Source organism: Sminthopsis crassicaudata, chromosome 5 (genome assembly GCF_048593235.1).
Source record: "Sminthopsis crassicaudata isolate SCR6 chromosome 5, ASM4859323v1, whole genome shotgun sequence".
NCBI lineage: Eukaryota > Metazoa > Chordata > Mammalia > Dasyuromorphia > Dasyuridae > Sminthopsis > Sminthopsis crassicaudata.
The window spans coordinates 209,822,753-209,849,799 of NC_133621.1; the positions used below are offsets into that span (position 1 = coordinate 209,822,753).

General features: G+C 34.9%; 1 protein-coding gene across 1 annotated transcript in view; it reads left to right on the top strand.

Moving 5' to 3' along the window:
- Positions 1-27,047, top strand: part of C5H12orf56 (chromosome 5 C12orf56 homolog) — a 131,961-nt gene that overhangs the window by 78,022 nt on the left and 26,892 nt on the right. The window contains exons 6-8 of the mRNA XM_074269749.1: positions 3,208-3,352; positions 20,480-20,586; positions 20,904-20,993. Coding sequence (XP_074125850.1) covers positions 3,208-3,352; positions 20,480-20,586; positions 20,904-20,993 — 342 coding nt within the window. The remainder of the gene's footprint in view (positions 1-3,207; positions 3,353-20,479; positions 20,587-20,903; positions 20,994-27,047) is intronic.

The following is a 27,047-nucleotide window of genomic DNA, read 5'->3' on the forward strand; positions in this document are numbered from 1 at the left end:
AGGTCAGCACAACGGCTCTGTAGACCTTTCGTTTAGTAGTCAGTCTAATATTTCTCTCCCACACTTTCCTTGGTCATAAAGATAGTAAATGGAAGAGTTGAGAGCTACAACTAATCCCCAAGGCAACATACTGTTAATTATACAACAATTCTTAAACTTTTAGAATCCCTTTATATTCTTTTTTTTTTAAATAGTTTTTATTTACCAGATATTTGCATGAGTAATTTTACAACATTGACAATTACCAAACCTTTTGTTCCAATTTTCCCCCTCCTTCCCCCGCACCCAGATGGCAGGTCGACTAATACCCCTTTATATTCTTAAAAATGATTGAGGAACCCAAAAGGCTTTTGTTTATGTGGGCTATATTTAGTACCATGTTACAAGTGAAAAAAGCCACCTTAATATTATTATGAAAATAGATTTGATTTTGTGGATTCCTTGAAAGAGTCTTGAGGGTACTTCTGAGAGTCTCCAGATCAGACTTGGATAATCACCACTATCTAGTACCTTGAGATTTGATTCAAATCTTGGTTTAGTCCTCACTGGCCAATTATTTCACATCTATAAATCTCAATTTCTTTATTTATAAAACAAACATCATTAGGCTTATAATAACTTTTTCAGGGAGTCACTGTGAGATTTTTCCCATATACTTTAAAATGCCTTGAACTATTATTGTTATTAATAAAATTACAGGGCAGTGGAAAGATGCATAATATTTGTATGAGGTGCTTTGAACTTAAATAGATACACTTTGATGGCACAATAAATAAAATACTAGATCTGCGGTCAAGAAGACCTGAGTTCAAATTCAGTCTCACCTGCTTACTAACTGTATAACCCTATATGACTTTACTCAGTGCCTTAGTTTTCTCCTTTGTAAAATAGAAATAATATTTGTACCTACCTCCCAGCATTGTTGTGAGGATGAAATGAAATATTCATAAAGTACTTTACAAATCTTTTTTTTAAGTTTTGAAAATAAAAAAACTTTAAAAAAGAAACAAGAGTTTCTAGGTAATCAATAACCAATTTATTAATTAAGCTAGTCAGCAATCAATTGATGGGAAGTGGTTTCTTTCAGTAATCAAAGACAACCAATGGAGATCCTGAAAGTTTTAAATAACTCTTCTAATAGGGAATTCCTTTGACAATTGAACATCAACCCTGATTGGTGGGCATTTGATGAGGAGGTAGGTTAGAAGTTTTCAGGATCTTCCTAAATGTGACTTGATCATGAAACTCTGTCACCTCCAACAGTCTGAACAGGGAATTCTATCTCCATCCAGATAGTCTATCTCCATCTGGTTGGGTTTTTTTTTTCTTTGTAAACTGGGTCATTCTAAATTCTAAAGTAGGGGTACAAGAATAGAATTTTTCCCCCCAGAGTAAGAATTCACCAAGAATTCTAGATTTTGTTTATACTCTAAATAAAAATTAGATTTTCTAGTTAGACGGGGCTGGACAAAGATTGAAGAGCATGTTCCTTGAGGGCTGGGAACAATCTTATCAATCAGTCTTGCCCTTCAAAAATTGACTTTAACATGAGCTGGACTTTAATGAGGAAATTAAGGAGTAAAGCCTAGATCCCAATTTAATAATTGGTTACTAGTATATTAGTGTAATAATTTCTCTCATAGTGAAAATAACTTCCCAGTATTAACATACATTAATCTTGTATTTCAATGACCTCTGTTTTGCTTAACAGTATCCATGTGGATCCAGATTTTTGTATTGTGGTTATTTCACTCTTAGTTCCAGGATTAGATGAAAGTCAGAAAAAAATTCCTCTTTAAGGGGATTCTGGATACGAAGAGCTAGCTGCTAGAAAGATAGCTGCTAGAAGAACTTGAGAGTTTACCCATCACTGGTCCTGAATTGAGAGAAACCTCTTATTGGTGATAATAATACTTAGTATTTATATAACATTCTAAGGTTTGCTAAGCAATATCATTTGATTTTATTTTCATAAGAACAGTGAAAAGGAGTTGCTATTATTATTCCTATTTTACAGATGAGGAAATTGAGGCACAAAGTTATTTGAAGTATCTCAGGACAGACTTCAAGTTGAACACTCTGATCCAGGAGTAATCCATGCAATCCAAAGCCTCAGGAGAATGGGGTCTCTACCATACTTAAAAATAGTTCTGTCATATAAAGCAATGAGGACAATTTGCTACTCGGGAATTATCCAGGCTTCTATGGCTCTACCATTATGGCACTTCTTTCTAGTAGCCTGTGAGAGTGAAGGGCAGACTGTCCTCTCTCCCCCATCTAAGTTGGACTGTCTTCTTTTTCACAGCCCCATTACTTATTTTATAGTTGATAATAAACTAAAATAATTGTTTAAATTGTTTTGGGACAGCTAGTTGGACCAATACTAGACCTAGAGTTAGGAAAATCCAAGTCTTTCTAGCTGTGTCACCCTAGACAAGTCACTTAATCTCTGTTTCCATATCTGCAAAATGGGAATAATAATAGCACTACCTTTCAGGATTGTTTTGAGGATCAGATGAGATAAGTACTTTAGCATAGTGCCTGGCATATAGTAAGCACTTTATAAATATTTGTTATTATTATTAGCAAATTATTAGATATTACTATAATAGGTAACTTATTGTTATAAATCCATCCTATTTAATTGCTTTTCTCCAGTGAAAACTTTTCTGGGTACGCCTCTTACAATTTAAAACATAACAAATAAATAAATACAAATTAATGCCAGATAGTGACTAGTCATGGGAGAAAGAGGGAATTAGAGAAATCTTTCTGGAGCATCTTTTGGTCTTAAAGGGACCGAATAGTCTCAGGCTGAATTCTCTGTCCGTACAACAGAGGCTTTCTATGAAACTAGCCAGCCACACTAAGTCCAAGGTCTCGTGACTACCACAAAGCTTCTGCTGGAACCCAATGGTCATCTCTTTTCCTGTCTTGCCTTTCTTCCAGCTTTGTTTTCATCTCTTCGAATCTTTCCACGCAGCTCAGTTCAAAGGCTTCCTTTGGGCCAATATAATCCTTCCTAGTCTGAAAATTGCATGATGCTTAAACTGAGAAAACTCCTTTTTTGAAGATATTGGACTATAAATTAAAAGATCTCTAGCTCCTTTGCCACATTAGAGTTGACTCCTTTGGAACTGGTATTATGTCAGGAGTGTCCCTGTGACATTCTGAACTTTATCAAATTTGTTTTTGCTTTCCCTATAGGTCTGAAGAGATGATTAAACTATTCAGCCAATTGAAATCTGAACTTTTTCTTAAAGACAACACATTAGGACGGATAGCCTGTTTAACTGCCAAACTTAAAGTAGCAGCTCAGAAAAACTTCATTTTCAGAAAACTTTTCTGGAAAGTAAGTGATTTTTTAAAAAATCTTTTAAAATATTTATAAAATGTAGAACTTGGGGAGAACTTTCATTAATATGTTATGATAATCTGATATGTGAATAAATATTTGGGTCTTTTTAGCACTACTTTTTATTTATTTATTTTTATTTACTGGTATTTCTCCCCCCAATTACATATAAAGATAGGTTTCAGCATTTATCTTTGTAAGATTTTTGAGCTCCAAATGTTTCTTCCTTACTCCTTTCATTCCCCCTTCTTCAAAACAACAAGCAGTCTGATATAGGTTATACATGTTAAAACATATTTTCACATTAGTCATGTTATGAGAGAAGATTCAGAATAAAAAGGGAAACAATGAGAAAGAAAAAAAAAAGAAAAAAGAAAAAAGTGAAAATAATGTGCTTTGATGTGCATTTAGACTTCATAGTTCTTTCTCTGGAGGTGGTCATCATTTCCTGTCATAAATCCCTTGGAATTATGTTGGATCATTGCATTGCTGAGAAGAGCTAAGTCTATCATTAGCTGATCATCAGACAGTGTTGCTGATCTCTTTGGGATGCAGACCCAGCAGTGATATTGCTGGATCAAAAGGCATGCACACAGTTTTATGGCCCTTGTACATTAGCTCTACATTTTAAAAAATACATCCTTTTGAATCTTCTTTTACACTGTCTAAATCTCCTCCTGTATCTTCTTCCTCCTCCCAGATAACCACTTCTTTAAAAAAAAAAAAAAAAAAAAAAAAAAGAGTGAGGAGGATTATTTTTAAAAAGAAAAGAGGAAGAGGGGGGAAAATCAGCAAAACAAGATCCAATATATAGAAGAAGCATTTGACAACATATGCAGTGTTCCACACCATTGGATGCAGCTCCCGAGCCCCCACCTCCTGTCCTAACTTCTGCAAAGGGGGAGGTGCTTTCTCACATTTCTTCTTTACGGATTTATTTTCTTTGTAATTTTGCTACATTCATATTTATTATTTTGTAGTTTTTGTTTTTTTCATTCACATTGCTATAATCATTAAGCATATTGTTTTCTTGGCTCTGCTTGCTTTATTCTGCATTAAATCATGTAAAATCTTTCCATGCTTCTCTGTATTCATAACATTCATCATTTCTTACAGCACAGTGTTATTTCATTATATCCATGCACCACAATTTGTTTAGCCCTTCCTCAATCGATGAGTGTCTGTTTTACTTCCAATTTTTTGCTACCACAAAAACTGTTGCTATAAATATTTTGTTTTAATATATGTGGAATCTTTCTTTTTATCAATTCATACTGTCATTAATGTTTAATATAGGTAAATTACTAACTGAAATGTATGGAGGTGGCTTAAAACATCAAACACCATTAGTTATATAATGGTAGCTTTTGTCTCAATTTAAGACCAATATAGGAAAAGGTATTGATGTTGCTGAAATCAAGGTACTGGATTTTATTTCTGTATCAGTCAGTTAATTTATTTTCCTTTTAAAGTGAATTTTATTTTATTTTTAGATCTATATTTTCTCCCTCCCTTCACTTCATCTTTTTTTTTTCTTATCGAGAAAGCAAGAAAAACAAAATCCCTTACAAATATTTATAGTCAAGTAAAACAAATTCCCACACATCAATTAATTTCCCTTTTGAAGGGAACCCCTCACTGATCACTCATTGAACAACTACTTGTTTGTTCCTGGTCACAAAGCAATGATAGCTGGTTTTTCTTTAGCTCTGACCTCTGCCTAGTCCTTCATACTCCTGGTTTAGCATCCTTTAGTAGAAACTGGGGTCTCTTGGGGTTTTTAATTTTCTTTCAGTAAGGTGTTAAAGTGCTTCTGGGCTCAGCTGCGTGGTACTGGAGCCGCTGAATATCCAGAGACTCAACTGGAGACAAAGGGAGATCCCCTGACTTTAATGGGTGGATTAGACCTCCACCAGAGTGGGAAAAGACCTTAAAGTGGGTCAGCCATTCATTTATCCATCAATTTGTAACCACAAACTTGAAGAGACAGTAAATTACGCATTTAATAAGTTTTAAAGCCTTCCATTGTCTACTTGCCTAGCACAAGATTGAACAGTCTACTACTTTGATCAGTGGTAGACTAATAGATAAACTAAACAATTTGCTTCTATCTTTCAGGATTCTCATTGCTTAGGGCACTTGATACTTAATGAGAATTTGCTGAACTAGCATAGCTAGTGCTGCAGTCAATCAAATAAGTTAAAGGGGTTTCTTATTGTTGATTTCAATGGTAAAATCTGAATCTTGCTAGGTCAGAGAAAGATTTGATAAAGCCCAGACTGAGAGAATTGCCTTCTTGATATAACTATATATATTAAATTGAAGTATAAAACTAGGGTCTAGTACTATTTTTACTCAGTAGTATTTTATTTTTTCAAATACATGTAAAGATAATTTTCAGTATGCATTTTTGTAAGATTTTGGTTTCCAAATTTTTTTCTCCATCCCTCCCTTATCTCCCCCATTCCCTAGACAGCAAGCAATCTGATATAGGTTATACATGTATAATTCTTTTAGGCATATTTCCATATTTGCCATGTTGTACAAGAATAGCCAAACCAAACAAAAAACAAAATAAAACAAAACATGAGGGGAAAAAAGCAAGCAAACAAAAAAAGGTGAGAATACCATGTTTGGTTCCACATTCAGTTTCCATAGTTCTCTCTTTGGATGCAGATGGTATTTTCCATCTCATGTTTATTGGAATTGTCTCGGATCACTGTATTGCTGGTAAAAGTCAAATCTATCATAGTTGGATCATCAGGTGATCTTGCTGTTTTTATATACAATGTTTTTCTAGTTCTGCTCACTTCACTCAGCATCAGGTCATGTAAGTCTCTCCAAGCTTATTTAAAATCAGCCTGTTCATTATTTCTTATAAAACAATAATATTCCATTATATACATATTGATGTAATAGGACTCTGTGGTTCTCTTATCTTTTGGGGGGGCACCTGGGTCAGAAAATCTTGAATCTCCAGACAACCCCTCCCCATACCTCTTCCACCTGGCCTCGGGAAAATCCTAAAATTATCCCCATTTTCAATTTACTTGGAGATCTTGGCCTCAGGAATAATCACCACTCATTATTGACCTGGAGATTATTCCCTCAATTCTTCTGGAGATCACTTCCTAGCCCAGGATTACAGAAAGCTAAATAAAATTGAACCGTATACCCCAAATCACTGCTACCTTCTAATGGGGGGGAGAATGTTGAAAACTATCTTTGTATTTTAAAAAATGCAAAGCTCTTATTATTAAGATAGAGAGAGATAAACAGAGACAGTGCTTTGCTTATTTGCCTTAGTTGAGAAAAGAGTACTAGGCTTGGAGTCTGGTGTAACCTTGAGTTTGAAACCTCTGGGTGATCTATCATGGGTAAATCAGTCCAATTTAGCCATTACAGGATGGAGAATTAGTAATCAATTCATGCAATTGTTATAAGAATCAAATGAGATAAAATTTACAAAGTACTTAAGGAAAAATATAGTTACTGGATGTGATTTCATGGACACTGGAAACTCAATTAAGGTCAGCACTTTCTCTGCAATCTTAGAAACATATCTTCAGCACAGGGAAGTGCTTGTTTAAAGTCACATAGTCATTTATTGAACATTTACTATATGCCAAGTACTGTGCTAAGCATTGAGGATGCAAAGAAAAAGCAAAATAAACAGAAAACAAAAAAACTAGTCCTTTCTCTCCAGAAGCTCACAGGTTAATGGGAGAGACAGCATATAAACTGCTTTGTAACAATCAGTAACCTATGTCTATCTAGCTATTTCAAGATGTAAAGAGAAGGTACTAAGATTAATAAAGATTGGGAAAGTTTTCATGTCAAATGTAATACTTTGATGAAGACTTGAAGGAATTTAAAGGACTAAGAAAGTAGAGATGATTAAGGAGAGAGTTCCAAGCATGGGGGACAGCCACTGAAAACATCCAGAATTAGGAGATGAGTATTTTGTTCCAGGAACAGCAAAGAGGTCAGTGTCATGGGAATGAAAGGTAAAAAGGGAGAAATTATAAGAAGAGTAAAAGAGTAGGAAGGGGTCAGGCTTCTTTAAAAAACCAAACAGAAAATTTTATATTTGATTCTAGAGGTAATTGGGAGCCACTGAAGTTTACTTTCTATGGGGAAGGGAGTTGTTAACAAGGTCAGATCTAAACTTAAATTTGACAAATGAATGAAAGATGGACTGGAATAGAAAAGACTTGAGACAAGGAGACCAACTTACAGCTTATTGTAATATTCCAGGCATAGTATGATGAGGGCTTGAACTAGGGGTGATGATAATGGTAGAAGAGAGAAGGGAGTATATTCAAGAGATGGTATTGATCCCCTCAATTCCAGGTGGTGATGAGGTTAGTGGCAATAAGAGAGTTGTTAGAATCCCCTTTTGGTCGGCCATAGTTAAAAGTGAAAGAATTAACTTATCCCAAATTATTAATTGGCAAAAATGAAAGTTTATTTTTGGATAGAAACCAGTTTGCTAAGAGACTGACTTCTATAGTGGCAAAGTCCTATTAGGGAAATGGAGTCTGGCACTGAGAAGAGAATGCCTTCTCACACGGTCAGAGTCCTAGCAAGCAAACTGCTTGGGCCTCTGCAAGGAGTGAGTCCAGAAACTGCACTTTAAATAGAGTCTTGGACCTTCAGGTTACCAGGCTTAGATCTTTATCAGTATGCAGCTCAGATCTCCTATTGGAATTAACATTTCAAAGGGTGCTTTTTGACGAGGATTTCTAATTGAATCAAAGGCCCTAGCATCCTGGAAAGATAACTTATCTGGGGGGATATGCCTTCCCCAACAGGGGCTGTGACTCCAGAAGGGATTACAGATCAATAGGGAATAATACAGTTTCAGAGTGATAATCTTAAAAGGAACACAGTTTCCATAAAGGGAACACAGTTAAAAGTGTGGTAATCTTAAAAGGAACACAGCTTCAGGAAAAGGAACTTCAGCATGAAGTAAAAGCAGCAAGATTTAACAACAGATTCAATTTTGGTGATAGGGAAAGAGAGAAAAGGGTCAGTGGACCTAAAAGAGATCTCAGGAAGAAAATTAACAGGAATATCATAGCCAATTTTCAAAGCTCCAAGCTTAAGGAGAAAATATTGAAAGCAACAAGGAAAAAAGTTAAATATCATGGAACTTCAATAAGGATTACACATGACCTAGAAACCATCATGTTGAAAGATCATAGGTCTTGGAATATTTTGTAGAATAAAAGAGCTAGAGTTACAACCAAGACATTTTACCTAGCAAAGTTAACTATAATCCTGAATAGGGAAAAAAAAATTAAGGATATTCAACGAATTGAAAGACTTTCAGGTATTTGTGACAAAAACTATAGAACTTAACATAAAATTTGACATTTCATCCACAGGAAATGTAAGGTAAACAAACATTAAAGGCCAATTATAAGGGGCTCAATAAGGTTAAAATGTTTAGTACTTATATGTGAAAATATCAGTATTCTCATGATTGTCATCAAGTAGTTTGAAAGAAAGACTTGGGCTGAGCGAGTATGCTCAGTATGATGGAGTGATTCTAAAAAAATAAAACTATAGGGAGAGATAAAAAGGAGTAATAATCTCATACAAATGAGGCATAAAATGGAAAATTGATACAGAAGAGCTAATGGGGGAACTTTATTGTCATCAGGAATGGGTTAAAGATAGAACAACATATATATTTAGAAGTGTAGTACAGTCTTACATATATGTGTATGAGTGTGTATATGCATGTTTATTGATTTCTATGTATATGTATATGTGTTTTATATATCCATACACATACTTTTTTGGTTTTAATAAACATACATTACTTTATTGACAATTTCAAAAAAAAGTTTATAAAAATAGAAAGTAATTTTATTTTTTCCCCCTTTATTCTTTTTTAAAATAGCTTTTTATTTACAAGATATATGAATGAATTTTTCAGCAGTGACCTTTGCAAAACCTTCTCTTCCAACTTTTCCTCTTCTTCATCCCACTCCTTCCCCCAGATGGCAGGTAGACCAATACATGTTAAATATGTTAAAGTATATGTTAAACGCAATATATGTATACATATCCATAGTAATCTGCATATACATATGTTAATATATTTACATTTAATTGTAATCTATAGGGAAGGGAAGGGGAGAGGGAGAGAAAAAATAAAGTAAAAAATGCGCAACACTACAAGAAAGCCAAAAAAAAAACAACAAACCCCGGGCAGTTTTAAAAACAATGTATAGGATTTATTATATAGGTTTTTTTGAAATGGAAACTTATTGTTTTATGTTGAATCCCTTCATGTTTTGTTGCAGACATTTTAACTTTTTTTTTTCATTTTGTATTTAGGTTTAAAGTAAATAAATTTACCAAAAAAAAAAAAAATAATAATAATAAGGCAAGGATAGCTGGATTTCCATTGTTGGTGACTTCGGAGGATAGTGGTATCCTCAATAACATTAGGAATGTTAGGAAAAGGAGACTTTGGCAGAAAGATTATGAATTCAGTTTTGGACATGTTGAGTTTCAGATGTCTAGAGTATATCCACTTTGAGATGTTTAGTAGCAGTTGGGAATGTGAGTCTGAAAGTTGGGGTAGATATATAAATGTGAGATTTATGATATTTGAGTCCATGGCTCTAATCAGTCAATTAACACTAAGTGCCGACTGTGTGCCAGATACTATATATAAAAAGAAGCAATAGACAGCTCTTGCCCTCAGGGAGATAATAATTAGAGAGTTTTGGCTTTGAAGCCAGCCTTTCATTCACTTTGAAACACTGCCCCTGTGAATCTTAAAGCGCTATATAAATGTTAGATAGTATTCGTGTAACTAAATTGTAAGCTTTTTAAAAGCAGGGACTGTGCTTCATACTTATTTTTGTGTTCCCCACAATGCTCCTGCATGTAGCAGATTTATTGTTCAGTCATTTTCAGCCATGTCCAATTCTTTGTGACTCCATGTGAGGTTTTCTTGGCAAAGATATGAAGTGGTTTGCCATTTCCTTATCTAGATCATTTCACAGATGAGGAAAATGAGGCAGACAGTGTTAAGTGACTTGTTCAGGGTCACATAACTAATGGCTGAGTTCGCATTTGAACTCAGGAAGATGTCTTCCTGATAACACACCCAGAACCCTATCTACTCTATCACTTAGCTGCCCTTATGCATATAGCAGATATGCAATAACTATTGAATCAAAATAATAACTAGGCCTTTCTTGGCCAGATATGATTTTTTCATTTATATTTTATCTACAAGAGCTGTAACTAGAGTAGGGTATAAGGAGCTTGCCCTAGGGCATTAAATTTGGAGAACCCAGTACTACTGGTAGACTTTCAGCACTGGAAACAATGGAACTCAGCATTTACTTACCAAGGATAATTAATTAATATAGGAAGCTTCAAAATGGCAAGATGAGCTTTTTCTTCCCCTGCCCTATCAGATTATTTCTTCTTCTCAAGCTCTAGCCCCCATCCCAGCCACAACTCCTTTTTGATTCTTCTGCTCCTAATTAACTGAGGATAGACTTCAAGCCACTTAACCTGACACAGAAATTAATCATTCTCTCTCTCTCTCTCTCTCTCTCTCTCTCTCTCTCTCTCTCTATATATATATATATATATATATATTTCCATAGCTTAGAGATTCATAGCCAAAGGCTTGGTGTTGTGTTATAAAATTGACTTTTTTAATGTTAGAAATCACACTTGCCAGAGCTAAAATATAACAATCCAATACTCTTATAAAATTGAGAGATGGGGAAGAAAGATGATTATATATATATATATATAAAGTGCCTTATAACTATAAAATACAATTTGAATGTAAATTATTATATTTATTGTTGAGTAGAAACTCTTTTAAGAAATATTTTCTTTTAACTGCTGAATTTAAGAGAACTATAGAGACAGTTTAGTTACAGTAGATAGAGAACTGACCTTAAAGGCAGAAAATACCTCCTTTGAAACATATTGACTCTGTGATTCTGTGCTTGACCTCTGAGGGCTGTATGCCAGTAATATCGTACTCAAAATAGAAATGGGGGCTACTAAACCTTATGAGGGAAAGCTAAGGGGCACAATGAATAGAGCAGTGGGCTTAGAGTCAGGAAGAATCATGTTCTTGAATTCAAATCTAGCCTCAGACACTTACTAGCTGAATGATCCTGCACAAATCACTTAACCTTATTTGCCTCAGTTTCCTTATCTGTAAAAATGAGTTGGAGAAGGAAATGGCAAAACACTCCAATATCATGAATGGGACTATATGCCATCTGGGGAATGGAGGGAAGGAGGGGAAAAGTTGAAACAGAAGTTTTTGTAAGGGTCAATGTTGAAAAATAACCCAGGCACATGTTTTGTATATTAAAAGCTATATTAAAAAAAAAAAAAACAAAAAAAACACTCCAGTATCATTGAGTCCCACAAGACTAAACAACAAATCTTATGTAAGTCCTTAAGTAAGAATCTTAAGTAACTGAAGCTTTGTTGACCTTGTTTTAAGATGTAATACTATGCTTTATTGATTTTTTCTTTTATTTTGCCAATTATATTCCAATTACAATTTAATCTGGTAGGGCCACACACTCAAGAGTTTGACAGGTCTTAAAGGGGACCCATGAACTGGGTGTTTGATATCTGTGCTTTAGGGAACTCTCTTAGATTCAAAGTTTCAGAGAAGGTGCTGATTTTTAATGGCAAAAGGAGTTAGTAAGGAAAATAGGAAAGCAACCTAATTGAAGTTCATCAGTTTATTAAAACAGTTATTTATAATCTTGAAATTCATGGTGTTAAGTGCTGGGGAAGATAAAAAAAAAAAATAAGACAAACCTTTTTCCTCAAGGAACTTACCATCTAATTGTTGCTCAATTGTCTGACCCTGTGGACCTTCGTGTGCCAACATTGTCCTTGGAGTTTCCCAAGGAAAATTATTGGAGTAGATTGCCATTACCTTCTGCAGTGGATTAAGGTGAACAAAAATTAAGGCATTTGCCAGTCACACAGCGGCTAGGTCTCACATGTAGCTTCAAGAAGCTGTAGCATGGCAAAATGTCTCAGCACAGGGGAGGACCATGGACAGGTCTCAAACCCATAGAGGGAAGTCTACCCTAATCATGGCAAGGCTTCCCTCATTGGAATAAAGGTGGCTTATTAGAATAAAGGTGGCTTAAGCAGGTACTGTGAAGCACTTAGAGATGGGCCTTAAAAGATAGTTCTTGATCTCAATGAACCCTCAGTCTAAAGAGGGAGAATGAGAAGTTGAAGATGACACCTTCATTATAAATGTAGGTGACCAGGAGAATGGCAGTACTCTCTTTTTTTTTTTTTTTTTTAATTTTTAATTTTTATTTTATAATTATAACATTTTTTGACAGTACATATGTATGGGTAATTTTTTACAACATTATCCCTTGCATTTACTTCTATTCAGATTTTTTCCCTTCCTCCCCCAACCCCCTCCCCCAGATGGCAAGCAGTCTTATATATGTTAAATATATTACAGTATAATTTAGATACAATATATGTGTGTAGAACCGAATTTTTTGTTGCACAGGAAGAATTGGATTCAGAAGGTAAAAATAACAGTTTACATTCATTTCCCAGTGTTCCTTTTCTGGATGTAGCTGGTTCTGTCCATCATTAATCAATTGGAATTGGATTAGCTCTTCTCTATGTTGAAGAAATCCACTTCCATCAGCATACATCCTCGTACAGTATCATTGTTGAAGTGTATAATGATCTTCTGGTTCTGCTCGTTTCACTCAGCATCAGTTGATGTAAGTCTCTCCAAGCCTCTCTGTATTTCTCCTGTTGGTCATTTCTTATAGAACAATAATATTCCATAACATTCATATACCATAGTTTACCCAACCATTCTCCAATTGATGGACATCCATTCATCTTCCAGCTTCTAGCCACTATGAAAAGGGCTGCCACAAACATTTTGGCACATACAGGACCCTTTCCCTTCTCTAGTAGTTCCTTGGGGTATAAGCCCAGTAGTAGTATGGCTGGGTCAAAGGGTATGCACATTTTGATAACTTTTTGGGCATAATTCCAGATTGCTCTCCAGAATGATTGGATTCTTTCACAACTCCACCAACAATGCATCAGTGTCCCAGTTTTCCCACAGCCCCTCCAACATTCATCGTTATTTGTTTCTGTCATCTTAGCCAATCTGACAGGTGTGTAATGATACCTCAGAGTTGTCTTAATTTGCATTTCTCTGATCAATAGTGATTTGGAACACTCTTTCATATGAGTGGAAATAGTTTTAATTTCATCATCTGAAAATTGTCTGTTCATATCCTTTGACCATTTATCAATTGGAGAATGGCTTGATTTCTTATAAATTAAAGTCAATTCTCTGTATATTTTGGAGATGAGGCCTTTATCAGAACCTTTAACTGTAAAAATTTTTTCCCAATTTGTTACTTCCCTTCTAATCTTGTTTGCATTAGTTTTGTTTGTGCAGAAACTTTTTAATTTGGTGTAATCAAAATGTTCTATTTTGTGATCAATAATGGTCTCTAGTTCTCCCTTGGACACAAACTCCTTCCTCCTCCACAAGTCTGAGAGGTAAACCATCCCATGTTCCTCCAATTTATTTATGATTTCGTTCTTTATGCCTAAATCTTGGACCCATTTTGATCTAATCTTAGTATGTGGTGCTAAATGTGGGTCCATGCCTAGTTTCTGCCATACTAATTTCCAGTTTTCCCAGCAGTTTTTGTCAAATAATGAATTCTTATCCCAAAATTTGGGATCTTTGGGTTTGTCAAAGATTAGATTGCTATTTTTATTCACTATCTTGCCCTGTAAACCTAACCTATGCCACTGATCAACTAGTCTATTTCTTAGCCAATACCAAATGGTTTTGGTGATTGTTGCTTTATAATATAGCTTTAAATCAGGTACACTTAGACCACCTTCCTCTGACTTTTTTTTCATTAGTTCCCTTGCAATTCTCGACCTTTTATTCTTCCATATGAATTTTGTTGTTATTTTTTCTAGGTCATTAAAATAGTTTCTTGGGAGTCTGATTGGTATAGCACTAAATAAATAGATTAGTTTGGGGAGTATTGTCATCTTAATTATATTCGCTCGGCCTATCCAAGAGCACTGAATGTCTTTCCAGTTATTTAAATCTGACTTTATTTTTGTGGCAAGTGTTTTGTAATTTTGCTCATATAATTCCTGACTCTCCTTTGGTAGATATATTCCCAAATATTTGATACTATCGACTGTTATTTTGAATGGAATTTCTCTTTGTATCTCTTGCTGTTGGATTGTGTTGTTAATGTATAAAAATCCTGAGGATTTATGTGGATTTATTTTGTATCCTGCGACTTTGCTAAAATTCTGAATTATTTCTAAAAATGGCAGTACTCTCAATAGTAATGGAGAAGTTAGGAAGAGGGAAAGGTTTAGAGGAAAAGATAATGAGTTCATTTCGGGATGAGAAAATTTATTTCTCCCTTGTACTAATAATCAATCATTGGATTAGAAGCAGGACTTTTTCAAAAGCCTGTAATTTAGTCTCTAAAGGACTTTGCTGATAATAAGGTTGAGCTGACTTTCTCCTTAGTCTTGTTCATATTCCACCCACCCTAACAAAGAATTTAATCAAAGGTGGGGGAAGTCCCTTGTGTTCTACTAAGGTATGGATGAAGAAACATTATTTAATTAAATTGTCCAAGGCTGGGCAATTTAGGAGTAAATGACATAATCAAAGTTGTATCTCCTAGTTCTTCAGTAGAATAACACCACCCCTCATAGTAATTTTCATTTTCACCTATTAGTTGTTAAGCAATCAGAGTTGTTTGTCATTCTCAGTAACACCCACTCTTTCAAGGGCCATGCCATGATTCATTTTTTAGCATTCAAGAGTATCACTGACCCTTTTATTAATAAAATGCTAGCAATATAAATATTTTTAAAATTTAAAAACATTGAAACTTTTTAATTAAAGTTTTTTTATTTTCAAAACACATGCATAGATAATTTTCAACAGTCACACTTGCAAAACTGTGTTCCAAATTTTTTCTCCTTCCCCAGGTGGTAAGCAATCCAATATATGTTAAACATTTGCAATTTTTCTACATCTATCTCCACAATCATCATAACATTATAAATAAAATGATTAAATGATTAATTAATCAGAAATTATGTGCTTCAAACTTTTTAAATGTCACAAGTAGTGTTGAGTTTAAGATATCTCCTGGAAATCCAGTTTGAGATGTCCAGTAGACAGTTGAAGATGTGAGACTAGAGATCAGTTGGGGATTCAGGCTGAATAGATAGATTTGAGAATAATTAGCATCATTGAATTTAAGGGAACTGATGAGATCACCAAATGAAATGGTATATAGAGAGAAGAGCTAGGGATTAGTCTGGGTGTAACTTGTATGAAGATCCAGCAAAGGAGATGGGATGGCCATAACCAGGAAGAGAATGATATTGTAGAAACCTCGATTGAAGGAGGGTATTGAGGAGAAAAGGGTGATTAATAGTGTCAGAGCCTGCACAATAGTTAAGTATCAGGATTGAAAAAAGGTCATCATATCCCACAATTAAGAAATCATTAGGTATTTTGGAGGGATTAGTTTCAGTTAAATTATATATCTTCCTAGATTTCTCTAAAATACAGCTTCTTAAATTATGGGTTTTGACCCAAAATGGGGTTTTATAACTGAATGTTTGGGTTACAGAATTATGATTTATTTTCAGTAAATGTTTGATTTATATACCTATTTTATATACTTATATACTTGGGGTCACATAAAATTTTCTTGGGTGAAAAAGAGTCATGAATGAGAAAAGTTTAAGAAGTCCTGCTCTAAACATTTCTTATAGCACAATAGAATTACATTCATATATTATAACTTTTTCAGCCATTTCCCAAGTAATGAATTCTACCCCATATTAGCCCAATAGTGACTTTTTTGTCACTACAAAAAGAGTTGTAATAAGTATTTTTATACATAAGGACTTTCCCCCTTTTTGATCTCTGAGCTATAGCTCAATGATACCACTAGTTCAATTTGGTAACTATAATTGGAGTTCCAAGAGGGGAAAAAGCAAGGAGTTTAGAGTGAATAGATAACCCATGATATATTTGGCATTTTTCTTAGGGTGAGAGGAAGGAAGGGGAGGAAGAATTGTTATCAGCTCTCTTCCTGGCCCATATTCCATTAGAGGTACTAATTTTCCCCAGGCCCATAGTTTGCATTTAAATAATTTTCATTGCTTGGATCAAGATGCTTCACAGCTATTTACTGGTGCAATCTCTGGCAACTACTTTTCTTGGTCCCTCCTTTTCATCTTCTTGCTTGTGGGGACTCATCTCTCTCTCTCATTTTTCTGATTTCCAACTCGACACACAGCAAGGGGAAACAGTGGCTCAGGTAACATTTGACCCAGAGCCAACTTCTTTCCTATTTTGATGCTTTTTACCAGGTATCCTAAGCTAAATTCTGAATCCAAACTTTTCAAGCTCTTTGCCTAGATTTCTATTTTTACCACTCCTTCCAGCTTTGTGTGATCTTTCAGGCCTTTACTTGACTTAAATAGACATGTAATAATTAGAATAATTATTAATTAATTTAATATTATCAGTTGTAATATCAACAATTACATGTAATAATTTCTTAATAATTATAATTAAATAACAGTATTTATATAACTCTTTAGTTTGCAAACTACTTTTCAGATATTTCAATTGATCTTCACAACAACGTCGAGAAATAGGTTCTGTTATTACCCTCATTTTACAGATGAGGAAATTGAGGAAGACCATATTAATGATTTGCCCAGGATCACACAATTAATATGTAGCAGAGGCTAGGTTTGATTTTAGGTCTTCCTGATTTCAGGTCCAGATCTCTATCCACTAGGAAACCTAGCTATTCCTAGTTATATTTTATGTTGTATCTATCTGTTAAGTCATTTTTTAGTCCTGTTCAACCCTCTGTGATCCTATTTGGAATTTTCTTGGCAGAGATGCTGAAATGGTTTGCCATTTCCTTCTCTAGCTCATTTTACAGATGAGGAAACTGAGATAAATAAAGTTAAGATGGATTTGGGAAGCCTTCCTAACTCCATCACCAACCTCCCTGTTCTGTGCCTTCTTCACCTTTAAAATGGCAATTGCAGTAGCACTTATCTGGCAGGGTGCTTGTGAGGATCAAATGAGATAACATTTGTAAAATAGTGCCCAGCACTGTGTATTAAGTACTACATAACTTCTTACTCCCTTTCTTTCTCCTCTGCTCCCCAGATTGATATTGCTTTTCTCCCCATCCTTACTATTCATAGTATCCCTTATTTATCTTCTTTTACTGTTCGCTCTTTCTCTCTCCTCATAAAATCTGCTCTCGAATTCTTCATTCACAAATATAGTATCTGACTAGTAAGAGTTGCCAGAGTTATTCACATTTTCACATTTGTTAAAGTCTTGGACTGAAAGAATGAAATTCTAAAGGCAGAATTCCAGGCACCTAGGACTATAATAAATAATAATAAATAATAATAATAATAATAATAACAATAATAAAAATCACACACATTTATAGAATGCTTGAATAAACTTGGTGAGGCAGAAGTATGTCTCAGCACCTCAAAAATTGCTTCTTCTCTTCCTCCTTTGCCCCCCTCCCCAATTATACCTAACTCAGTCTAGTATCTTTCTAATGCTTCACTATTTCCCCAGGCTAATATAATTTCTAAACAAGTCACTCCATCTTTGTGATGGGGATATCTCAAGCCTGACATATTTAGGGTTCTAATCTGTACAAGGAATCCCTTAGGTCCTCCCTGCCAATTCCACTACTGTATGATTCTGTGATCTGTCTGCAGCAAGTACATTTTATTTTTTGGTTCTAAGAAAATCAAACAAAAAGGGAAATAGGGAAAAACAGAGTTTGCATTTGTTCCAGTTGGCCTGATTTTAGAGACTAGAGTTTATCTTAATGCTGGGTTGATCCAATTAGTGAAGATGATGACACTGGGTTCTTTTATTAATTTTGTAGCAAATAACTGAAGGAGAATGATAGAAACTTTGTTATTTACTAATTTGTATTGTCATACTAATTTGACTTACCCATCCATCCATCCCTCCATCTACCTGTCTGTCTGTCTATATATATCATCTTACAATCCACATATTCTATTCTTTAATGTAAGTTTTGAGATTGTTTTCAGTTCAATATTCTTTATTTAGAATATACCAATACTTCATATTTCCTGATAATAGCGCTTTCCCCATCTATCATTCCGTTTTGTCTCACCAATAGCTCTATGACATTGCTATTTTAGGTATCCTTCCTATATAGTCAGAGGTAGGCTTTTAGATGGATGATCCTCAATAGAGAAGACCTGGATTTACTTCTTGTCTTTGATATATGCTGCATGTTCAACCATTGGAAAGTCACTCAAGGTCTTAGGACTATGACTAGAAATTGAGAACAATTGCCAATCTGCATTGGGAAAGTAAGTTTTATTCCTGGAAATTCCCTGTAGTATATGAAATCACAGAAAAGAATCGACCAGAAAAGTCAAAGAGATTGTAGAATTAGCCTAAAGTTGGGGATAGAACTTGGATCAGACTAATTTCATACTTAAGTTTCCAGCACCTACCAAAATGCCTGGTCCACAGTAAAGGACCTTATAAATCTTTGTTGATAATTGCATTTTTTTTTCTGGATACAAACCTATGATTGCATCAGTGTAGTGTACACTTGGTGTGTCATTTCTGGTTACCTTTGATGCAGAACGGCAATTTTGCCATCCCAATCAGTAACCAGTCCTCTCCAGTTCCTATAGAACAGTTCATTTCTTTGTTTTATTACTCTTCTTCCCGCTCTGTCCCTGCTTTCAAGCTCCCTCATATTTGTGATCTTCACCCATGAGAATGTAAGCTCTTTGAGCATTGAGATGTCTTACTGATTTGTATTTCTTTCCCCAGAATTTGGTACAATAACTAGTACGGGATAAACACTTAATAAACCTTTCCTTTACTTATCTACCTACCATCATCTGTCTATCATCTCTATATCATCTGTCTTCCTGCCATCTCTATCATCTATCTATGTATCATATCTCTCTTATTATCTGATTGTATCTATTTATCATGTATCTATATGCTTATCTCTCTTTCTCATCTATCCAAATTTATCATCAATTTATATCTATCTTACTATCCAGTATATTTATATATTTATGTCATCTATATATCTTTTTATTACCTATGTCTACCTACCATCTCTTCATGTCTCTTTCATTTGTTTATGTCTATCTATCTATCATCTATTTATATCTAATCTATTCAATATATATTATATAATTGTTATGTAATATATTATATATAACATAATCACATTATATAATATATATAAAATATATATTGTACATATTTCAATATATATTTATATCTAATCTATTCAATATATATTATATATTTCAATATATATTTACATCTATTCTATTAAATATATATTATATATTTATATCTAATCTATTCAATATATATTACATATATATTTCTATATTTCTATCTAATCTATTCAATATGTATATTTATCTACATCTATCACCTATATATCTTTTTATTATCTGTCTATTATCTCTGTCTACTATAGATATGTTTAACTTGTCTATCATACATTTATCTATATGTCTATCATCTTTCTATCATTTCCCTGTCTGCTTGCCCATCTTTGGTCTGTCTAGGATCTGAGAGATAAAATGTCTCTCAGACCGTTCTGTGTCAGATGCATCAGAAGCAAGTCTTTCTGCCTACAAGACCAGCCACTGTCTCTACCAGGACGCTCTGCCTGCTGATGATACATTATCTCATTGTCCAGATCTCCCCTTCCAGGACTTTACTCTTTTCCACTAAGACAGACTATCTCTGTTTTAAAAATAATAAATTTATTTCTGGGAAAGGATGGCCTCAAGTTTGATTGTGCTGATGTTTCATGGGAAATACTGTAGCTTATTGTCTCAGTTAATCAAAGCACAAATCATTTCTCGGTCTTTGGTTATGTAAGATCTCATCTCTAGAGAACTAGGAACATTTTCCCCTTGAATGACTGTCTTCTTTCTCTTTTCTTTTCACAGACCAGTGACCTGTACTATTTCTTAGTGAGCAAGCTTCATGAGTATTTGCCCAAACCTCAGGATCTTAATGCACTTCAAAATAAAAGTCAAAGGGCTAGTCAACTAGAGTAAGTTATCTTTGATAGAATTAGAGATTTAAAAATTTTTAAATTTAAATTCTTTTAATTTAAAAATATTTCATTTTAATTTTTAATTTATATCAAAAGGGAAGCAAAGGAACTTAGTTTTGGACAAAACATGATATTGGCAATGTATTATTTAATTAGCATAGCGATCTTTGTTTTACAGGGATTTAATTATTCTATTTGGATTTTTAAAAATTTTTTTGGATTGTTAAGTAATAGATTACTAATGAGCTCATAGTTGGGGGAGGAGGAAAGAAAACCATTTCTTGGCTGTTTTCATGGTTTCCTTTATTTTCTAGGGCTTGCATTCAGATTATCCAGGCTCTGGGACTGATGTTCAGAGAAACAGAGACAGAGTTTTCCCGCCTGAACACTTTAGTTGCTAAACGGTGAGAATTTGGTGAATATATCTAGAGACAGTGGTGTGGGGCCTTTCAATAGTCTTTTCAAAGCCTTCTACAGCTCATTACCCTATTTGTGTTTTGCAAACATGACTGTGATCATTACACATTTTTATCCTCTCCCCATTTAAAAAAAATCAGCCTTTTGTTTTTACACCAGTCATCTTTAAACTAGGGGTTCTTAAAAGGATTTAGTGGCTGGTCTTGGATGCCAAAGACTACTTATGGAACCCACTCAATTCTTACATGCCTTTGGAAGAGTGACTGTTCCTGAGAGTGGCAATCAACTCTGGTTAACAAGTAAGGAGAGAATGAATATTATGTGAGAGATAGACCGATTTTAATGAGAGGCTGGGAATCATGACTTTGATCACTTCCTCAGAGGCCATCTCCTGGGCAATCTAGACTAAGGATTTTACCCTCCCTTTTTCCTCCAAACTGGAATAGAGCACAATGGGCTTCCTCACTGAACAAGATTGAAGAGAAAGTTAAACCAATCTTATTATCAATAATTTCCTTTATATGCTGATTTGACCCAGTAGAGAATAAGGAAATTGGGAAGGGAAAAACTCTGCATCTCCCCAATAATTGGTTGTTTAATAATCATTTCTCTCACTTGAACAGGTTTCATTAAAAAGTTGATAAACCAACCATCCTTTCCCCACATATTGAGCCCTCCCTCTAACAAGGAAAAACAGTTAATACCACATTCCTAGTACATCCACCTCTCTAGTGAGATGGTTTTCTAGCGAGATCAGTCCTTTAGAAAGAGATTAATTATTACAATTAATTTTATTTTTTATGTAATGTTCTATTAGTTTTACTCTCAAGTCTTCCATGTTTCTTGAATTCTTCATATTTGTTTCTTATAGGTGATAAAATATTACATTCTATTTGTACATACCACGATTTAGTCAGCCATTTCACTTGGTCAAAAGCTTTTTCACTATTCTCAAAAATGCTGTGTTTTATGTATGTGTGTGTTTAAAATTGCATCAAGACTTTTGACACACCCTGTATAGATGGATGTGTTTGCTGCAGATAGATAATCTCTCTTTCTTTTTATTCACACGTAGTCTATCTCTCCTGTTTTGTTCACACATTCTCTACAGGATCCTAAGATTATGCTTCTGGGCTAACAGTATCACTTAATCAATCTGTCACTATTATTTTCAAAGTACTAAAGAAAACCCAGCTTTCATTCTGGATATCTTTTGTGACTGAATACAAGAAAGGGTTTGAGATAGCTCTTTTTCATCAGTCACATTCCCAGCAGCTAACTGATGTATCCTATGTGCCTCTGAATTATTAAAAAGAAAAAATATTTTCTCAAGTCAGTTTCATTTTTTAGTAGATTAAAAAAAGAGTGAGGAACACTAATCTGGTTAATCTGGTGGAGATGGAGTGAGTCATGTTACAGTCAGGGGTCTCCATGAGACATTTTCTGATAGGTACACCTGGAGTGTGAACTGGAAGACAGAAAGTAAGTCTGCATGCTTTGAACATTATTTGTTTAGTCACTGTACTGAGCCTTTTATTCTCAGACAGTTTTGAAGTTGGAATGCTGTTAGGGTTGTCCTAAGGGCAATTTCTCTTTGTTGCTGTTAATTAAATTTTTATTGATGCTTTTTGTTTTCACATCATAGTCATTTCTGGATATATTCTTTCCCCTCACACCTATCTCATCCCCACCCAGGAGTCTTCCTTTGTAACAAAGGAAAACCATTAAGCCAGCCCAGCCCACACATTGAGAGAATCTGGCAGACTGGCAGAATATACAACCTTTTGTACTAAGTCACTCCCTCACCTCTCCAACAAAAGGAAAAAGGTGTATTTCTCTTTTCTTCTCTGGGATGTACCAAATACCCGCCCCCTTTCCCTGCCTCTCCAAGGAAGGAAGTGAAATGCATTTTCTTAATTTCACCTCTGGTACCAAGATTGGTCATTACTGCATTTCTTTAAATCCCAACTAAAATCCGTCTTTTACTAGAAATCTTTCCCAACCCCTTTTTATTCTTTTGTCTTCTTTCTGTTAATTATTTAATAATTATCTGGTATATAGCTTCCTTCATATATATTTGTTGCATGTCATCTCCCCCATTAGACTGTAAGCTCCTTGAGGGTAGGGGACTGTCTTGCTTTTTTTTTTTTTTTTTTTTCCTTTCTATCCCCTGTTGCAGGCAGTACAGTGCCTGGCCCATAATGGTTTTGGCTAATTATGATGGGGTGTGAAACTGTGTTTCCTTTTGATCTGTAAAATTAACGCTCTTAAATTCTGTCCCCTTTGATTCCTGGCCCCCCAGGCTCCGTGGAGTCTGTGAGAGAACTTCTCAGGCTGGGCCATTTCTAAGGCAAATCACCTTCATTGGTAGCTGGATCTCCATTCAAATTCAGGCTGAAAAAGCCTTCAAAGTAATTTCAATTGGGAGATCCTGCTCTGATCAGCTCAAACTGTCCCCAGTCCCCTGTCAAGATCTGCTCATAAAATAGTTTTCTGCTCTCTCATTTCTTTGCAGAATGTCCAAAGTAGCATGCTTTGCCTCTTTGGCATAGCTGCCAAGACCCTGCCCGTTGAAAAGACATTCTCTTCTCAGTGCCAGCCTCCATTTCCCTAATAGGACTTTGCCACTAAGAACTCAGTCTTTCTAGCAAAGCTGGCTTCTCATACAACAACAAACTTCCACTTTTGCCACTTAAAACTCTTTGGGTTCATGAATTCTTTCACAAAGGACCTGCGCCTCTGACCAAAAGGGGATTTCCACAACTCTCAGACTACCACTAGAACCCCATCAATTACAATCATACAGTTTTAGGCTTAGTTTTCCTGTTCTTTTATTTATAGTACTGTAGTTATGTCTATTGCTTTCTGGATTCTGTCTGCTTTCTATCAGTTCACATAAACCTGAAAGATATCATTTGGAGATTTCTCTGTTATTCCCTCTCACTCCTCGGTTATTATATATATATTCAGGTGTCTACAGTAGAAATCAAACTGAAACCATCAGAAACCTTTTCCAGGACATTCATGATCTTTGAGAGTTCTCATGGGAAAGCCTGCTCTAAGTAATTTTCTATCCCACCTCCTTATTAATCTTGGAATCCCCTATTTATTTTATCTCTGAAATAGGAATTTTCCTCATCATGTCTGACTTCCATGTCCTCATCCATATCATCAGCTGCAGCCAAAGCTTGCCACTAGATACCCAGGGGCACCTTTGAATGTTCTTTTTGTTCTTCTATTTAATCTTGGGGGAAAAAAGTCCTTTTGAAACAAATCCATGTCTTTAAATATCCTTACTGATTTCTTTATCATCAAATGTTTGAATACTTGTACAGAGAAGAATTACTCCTACTGGTTGGTGGATACTCTATTAATTCCGTTATCTTAAGTCATTTTTTCTGATTTGTGGAATTCTTTCTATATCCTTACTTGTAATTAAAAAATCTGAGTCTACTGAGGGTTGAATACATATCACCATAACATCAACTTTTTGGGGGGTGAGGAGGAGGGAAGCAGCATTGCAACAATGCAAGAAACTTGTGGGTAGAGAAATTCCCTTCAGAGATGAGCTATGGCAAAGTGTATACTGGCAAGCTCTCTGCTATTTATGGTTTTAGAGATCTGCTTAAGACACTGAGAGCTTCAATGATTTGCCCAAATCTGCACAAGTAGTACATATTAAAAAACAGCACTCAAACTCAAATCTTTTGATTTTAAGATCCAATTCTGTCACTCATTAACTATATACAGTAGATATACACAGATTATATCAAGTGGATCTTACGATGACCTATGAAGATGGGAATTCTAAAAACATTCTGCTGTATTTTTATTTTTATATTTTAGAGATAAGAATATTCTCAATTAACTACAAGAGTATCAAATCATTATGTATGAGGTAGGAACTCTACAATAATCCCTATTTTAAGGCTCTAAAACTCTAGGAAAATTATAATTTAAATTAAAATTTCATTCATCTGTCAGCCTAAGTTTAGAATTTCTCCCATTTAAATAAATTTTTTTTTAGATTTAGTTCTATTTGAATAAATGCAAATAAAGCTATCATCCATTTTAAAATTTCACTATTTGCACTTGAATATATTATTTTAACTATGTTCTTTGAGGCTTTTTACATATATTTCTCAGGATTACCACAGGTGCAATATGATGAAACTAAACCAGTTTTTAGTGCTGTAGCCCTAAATCTGCAATTTATCCAGATGTAAGGATTGGGTTTTCTGTTGGGGAGGGGAGGAGAAGGGAAGTAGATATTGAATATCCATTTTAGATTCATCTATGTGTAATTCATGGTGTTTAATTGTCATTAGCAAAAAAGCATTTACAAAATTAAAGTAGAAATATGTTATATTTATTACTAAGCATTTATTCCAATATGAAAGAAATGTATGTAGTTAATAATTTTTGACTGTTTCCTTTAGGTCATTAACTTACATATAAACATTCAATTTTTCTAATAGCCCACTTTCATGTACTAGACATATCTATATATTACCCTTTATATATATGAGTATGGGTATATATGTATATGTATATATGTATATTGTTCTTTATGTATGAGTGGTGCAGGTCTAGTAGTAGAGAATTGATGTGAAAATCCCTTCTGGTTGGAGACACAGGTCCAATGTGAAAGAATTCATGAACCCGAAAAGTCTGAATGGCAAAAGGGATTTTTATTGGCACCGAGAAGCCAGCTTTGCTAGGAAGACAGACTCCTCAGTGGCAAGGTCCTGGCAGAGAAATAACAAAGGTTATCACTGAGAAGAGAATGTCTTCATGGCGGGCAAGAGTCCTGGCAGGCAGCTGTGTGTAGATGAGAAGAACCTTGGTGAAGATAATCCTGTTTTGGACTTCTGCAAAGATTTGGGGTTCAAAAATGGCTTTTTATTGGCAGTCTGAGGCTTGGTTGTGGTTGAAAAGAGAGTCAATGCCCCCAGGCCTAGATACTTATCTTGGAGTTTCAAACCACTCAACAGGCCCAGATCTCCAACTGAATAAAATCATTTTGAAGATTTTTTTTCCCAGAGTCAGGAATTTCCTGAAGAGGATTGGGTCACCCCCAAAAGATTAATAGAGGGTGATTTGACCCTGCTTAACTTGTCTGGGAAGATATGCTTTCCCAGACTTTTCAGAGTCTGAGACTCCATCTCCCTTCTTTTACAGATCAAAGGGGACACAGTTTCAGAGGTCACCCTCACTGCTTCCCCCCAAAAGTTAAGGGGGACAGTTTCAGGGTTCATCCTCATCATGAGTGTATATTTTGTTTCATTCTTCATTTTAACCAAAGGGCATAGTTTTCTAGCACTTTTCTAAGAGAAAATGGCACTAAAATTTAAAATTTAAAATTTTTTCCTATCATTTTAAGTCTAAATAATCAACAAAACAATAAATTAAGTTCTGATTTGTAGTGTTTGCCCATTTCTGATGTGTAAATAAATGCTTATACTGATAATATAACTATTAGTTCTCCTAGCCAGTTTGAACTGACTCCAGAATATCTTTGGTGCTAGTCTTAGCCACACTTCTAAGCCACTAGCTAGCTGTATGATATTGGGCCAGAGTGAACCTAATTGTGTTGGGGAGGGAGAATGGAAGGACTCCAGGATACCTTGAGTTGGTCTGTTGAAAAGTCTAATGGAGAAGGGCACAGGAGTTCCCATCTCTATTCATCCTGCTATTAGTCACTTGGCAGATTGCATGATAGGAATTGTCTGCCCTAGGCAGGGATAGAATCGCACCAGTGCTGCACTGAGAGGAGAGACTCTGGCTTGGCAGGGGGAGGTGGGTGGGTAGGAAATGAATGTTTACTACTCCCTTCCTATATTGTCAAGCCTCAGTCACTAATACTAGTTATAGTTCTGCACTGGGGATGTCACACTTTTCTCAATGCTCTAGTTTCCCCAATTGATCTAGGAGGTGGTTAGACAAATTGGTTTTATTTATTTATTATTATTTGTTAAGGTGTCTTCTAATTTTGGAATACATGGCATCCTAAGAACAAATTTCTGCTAATGCCTACAGTG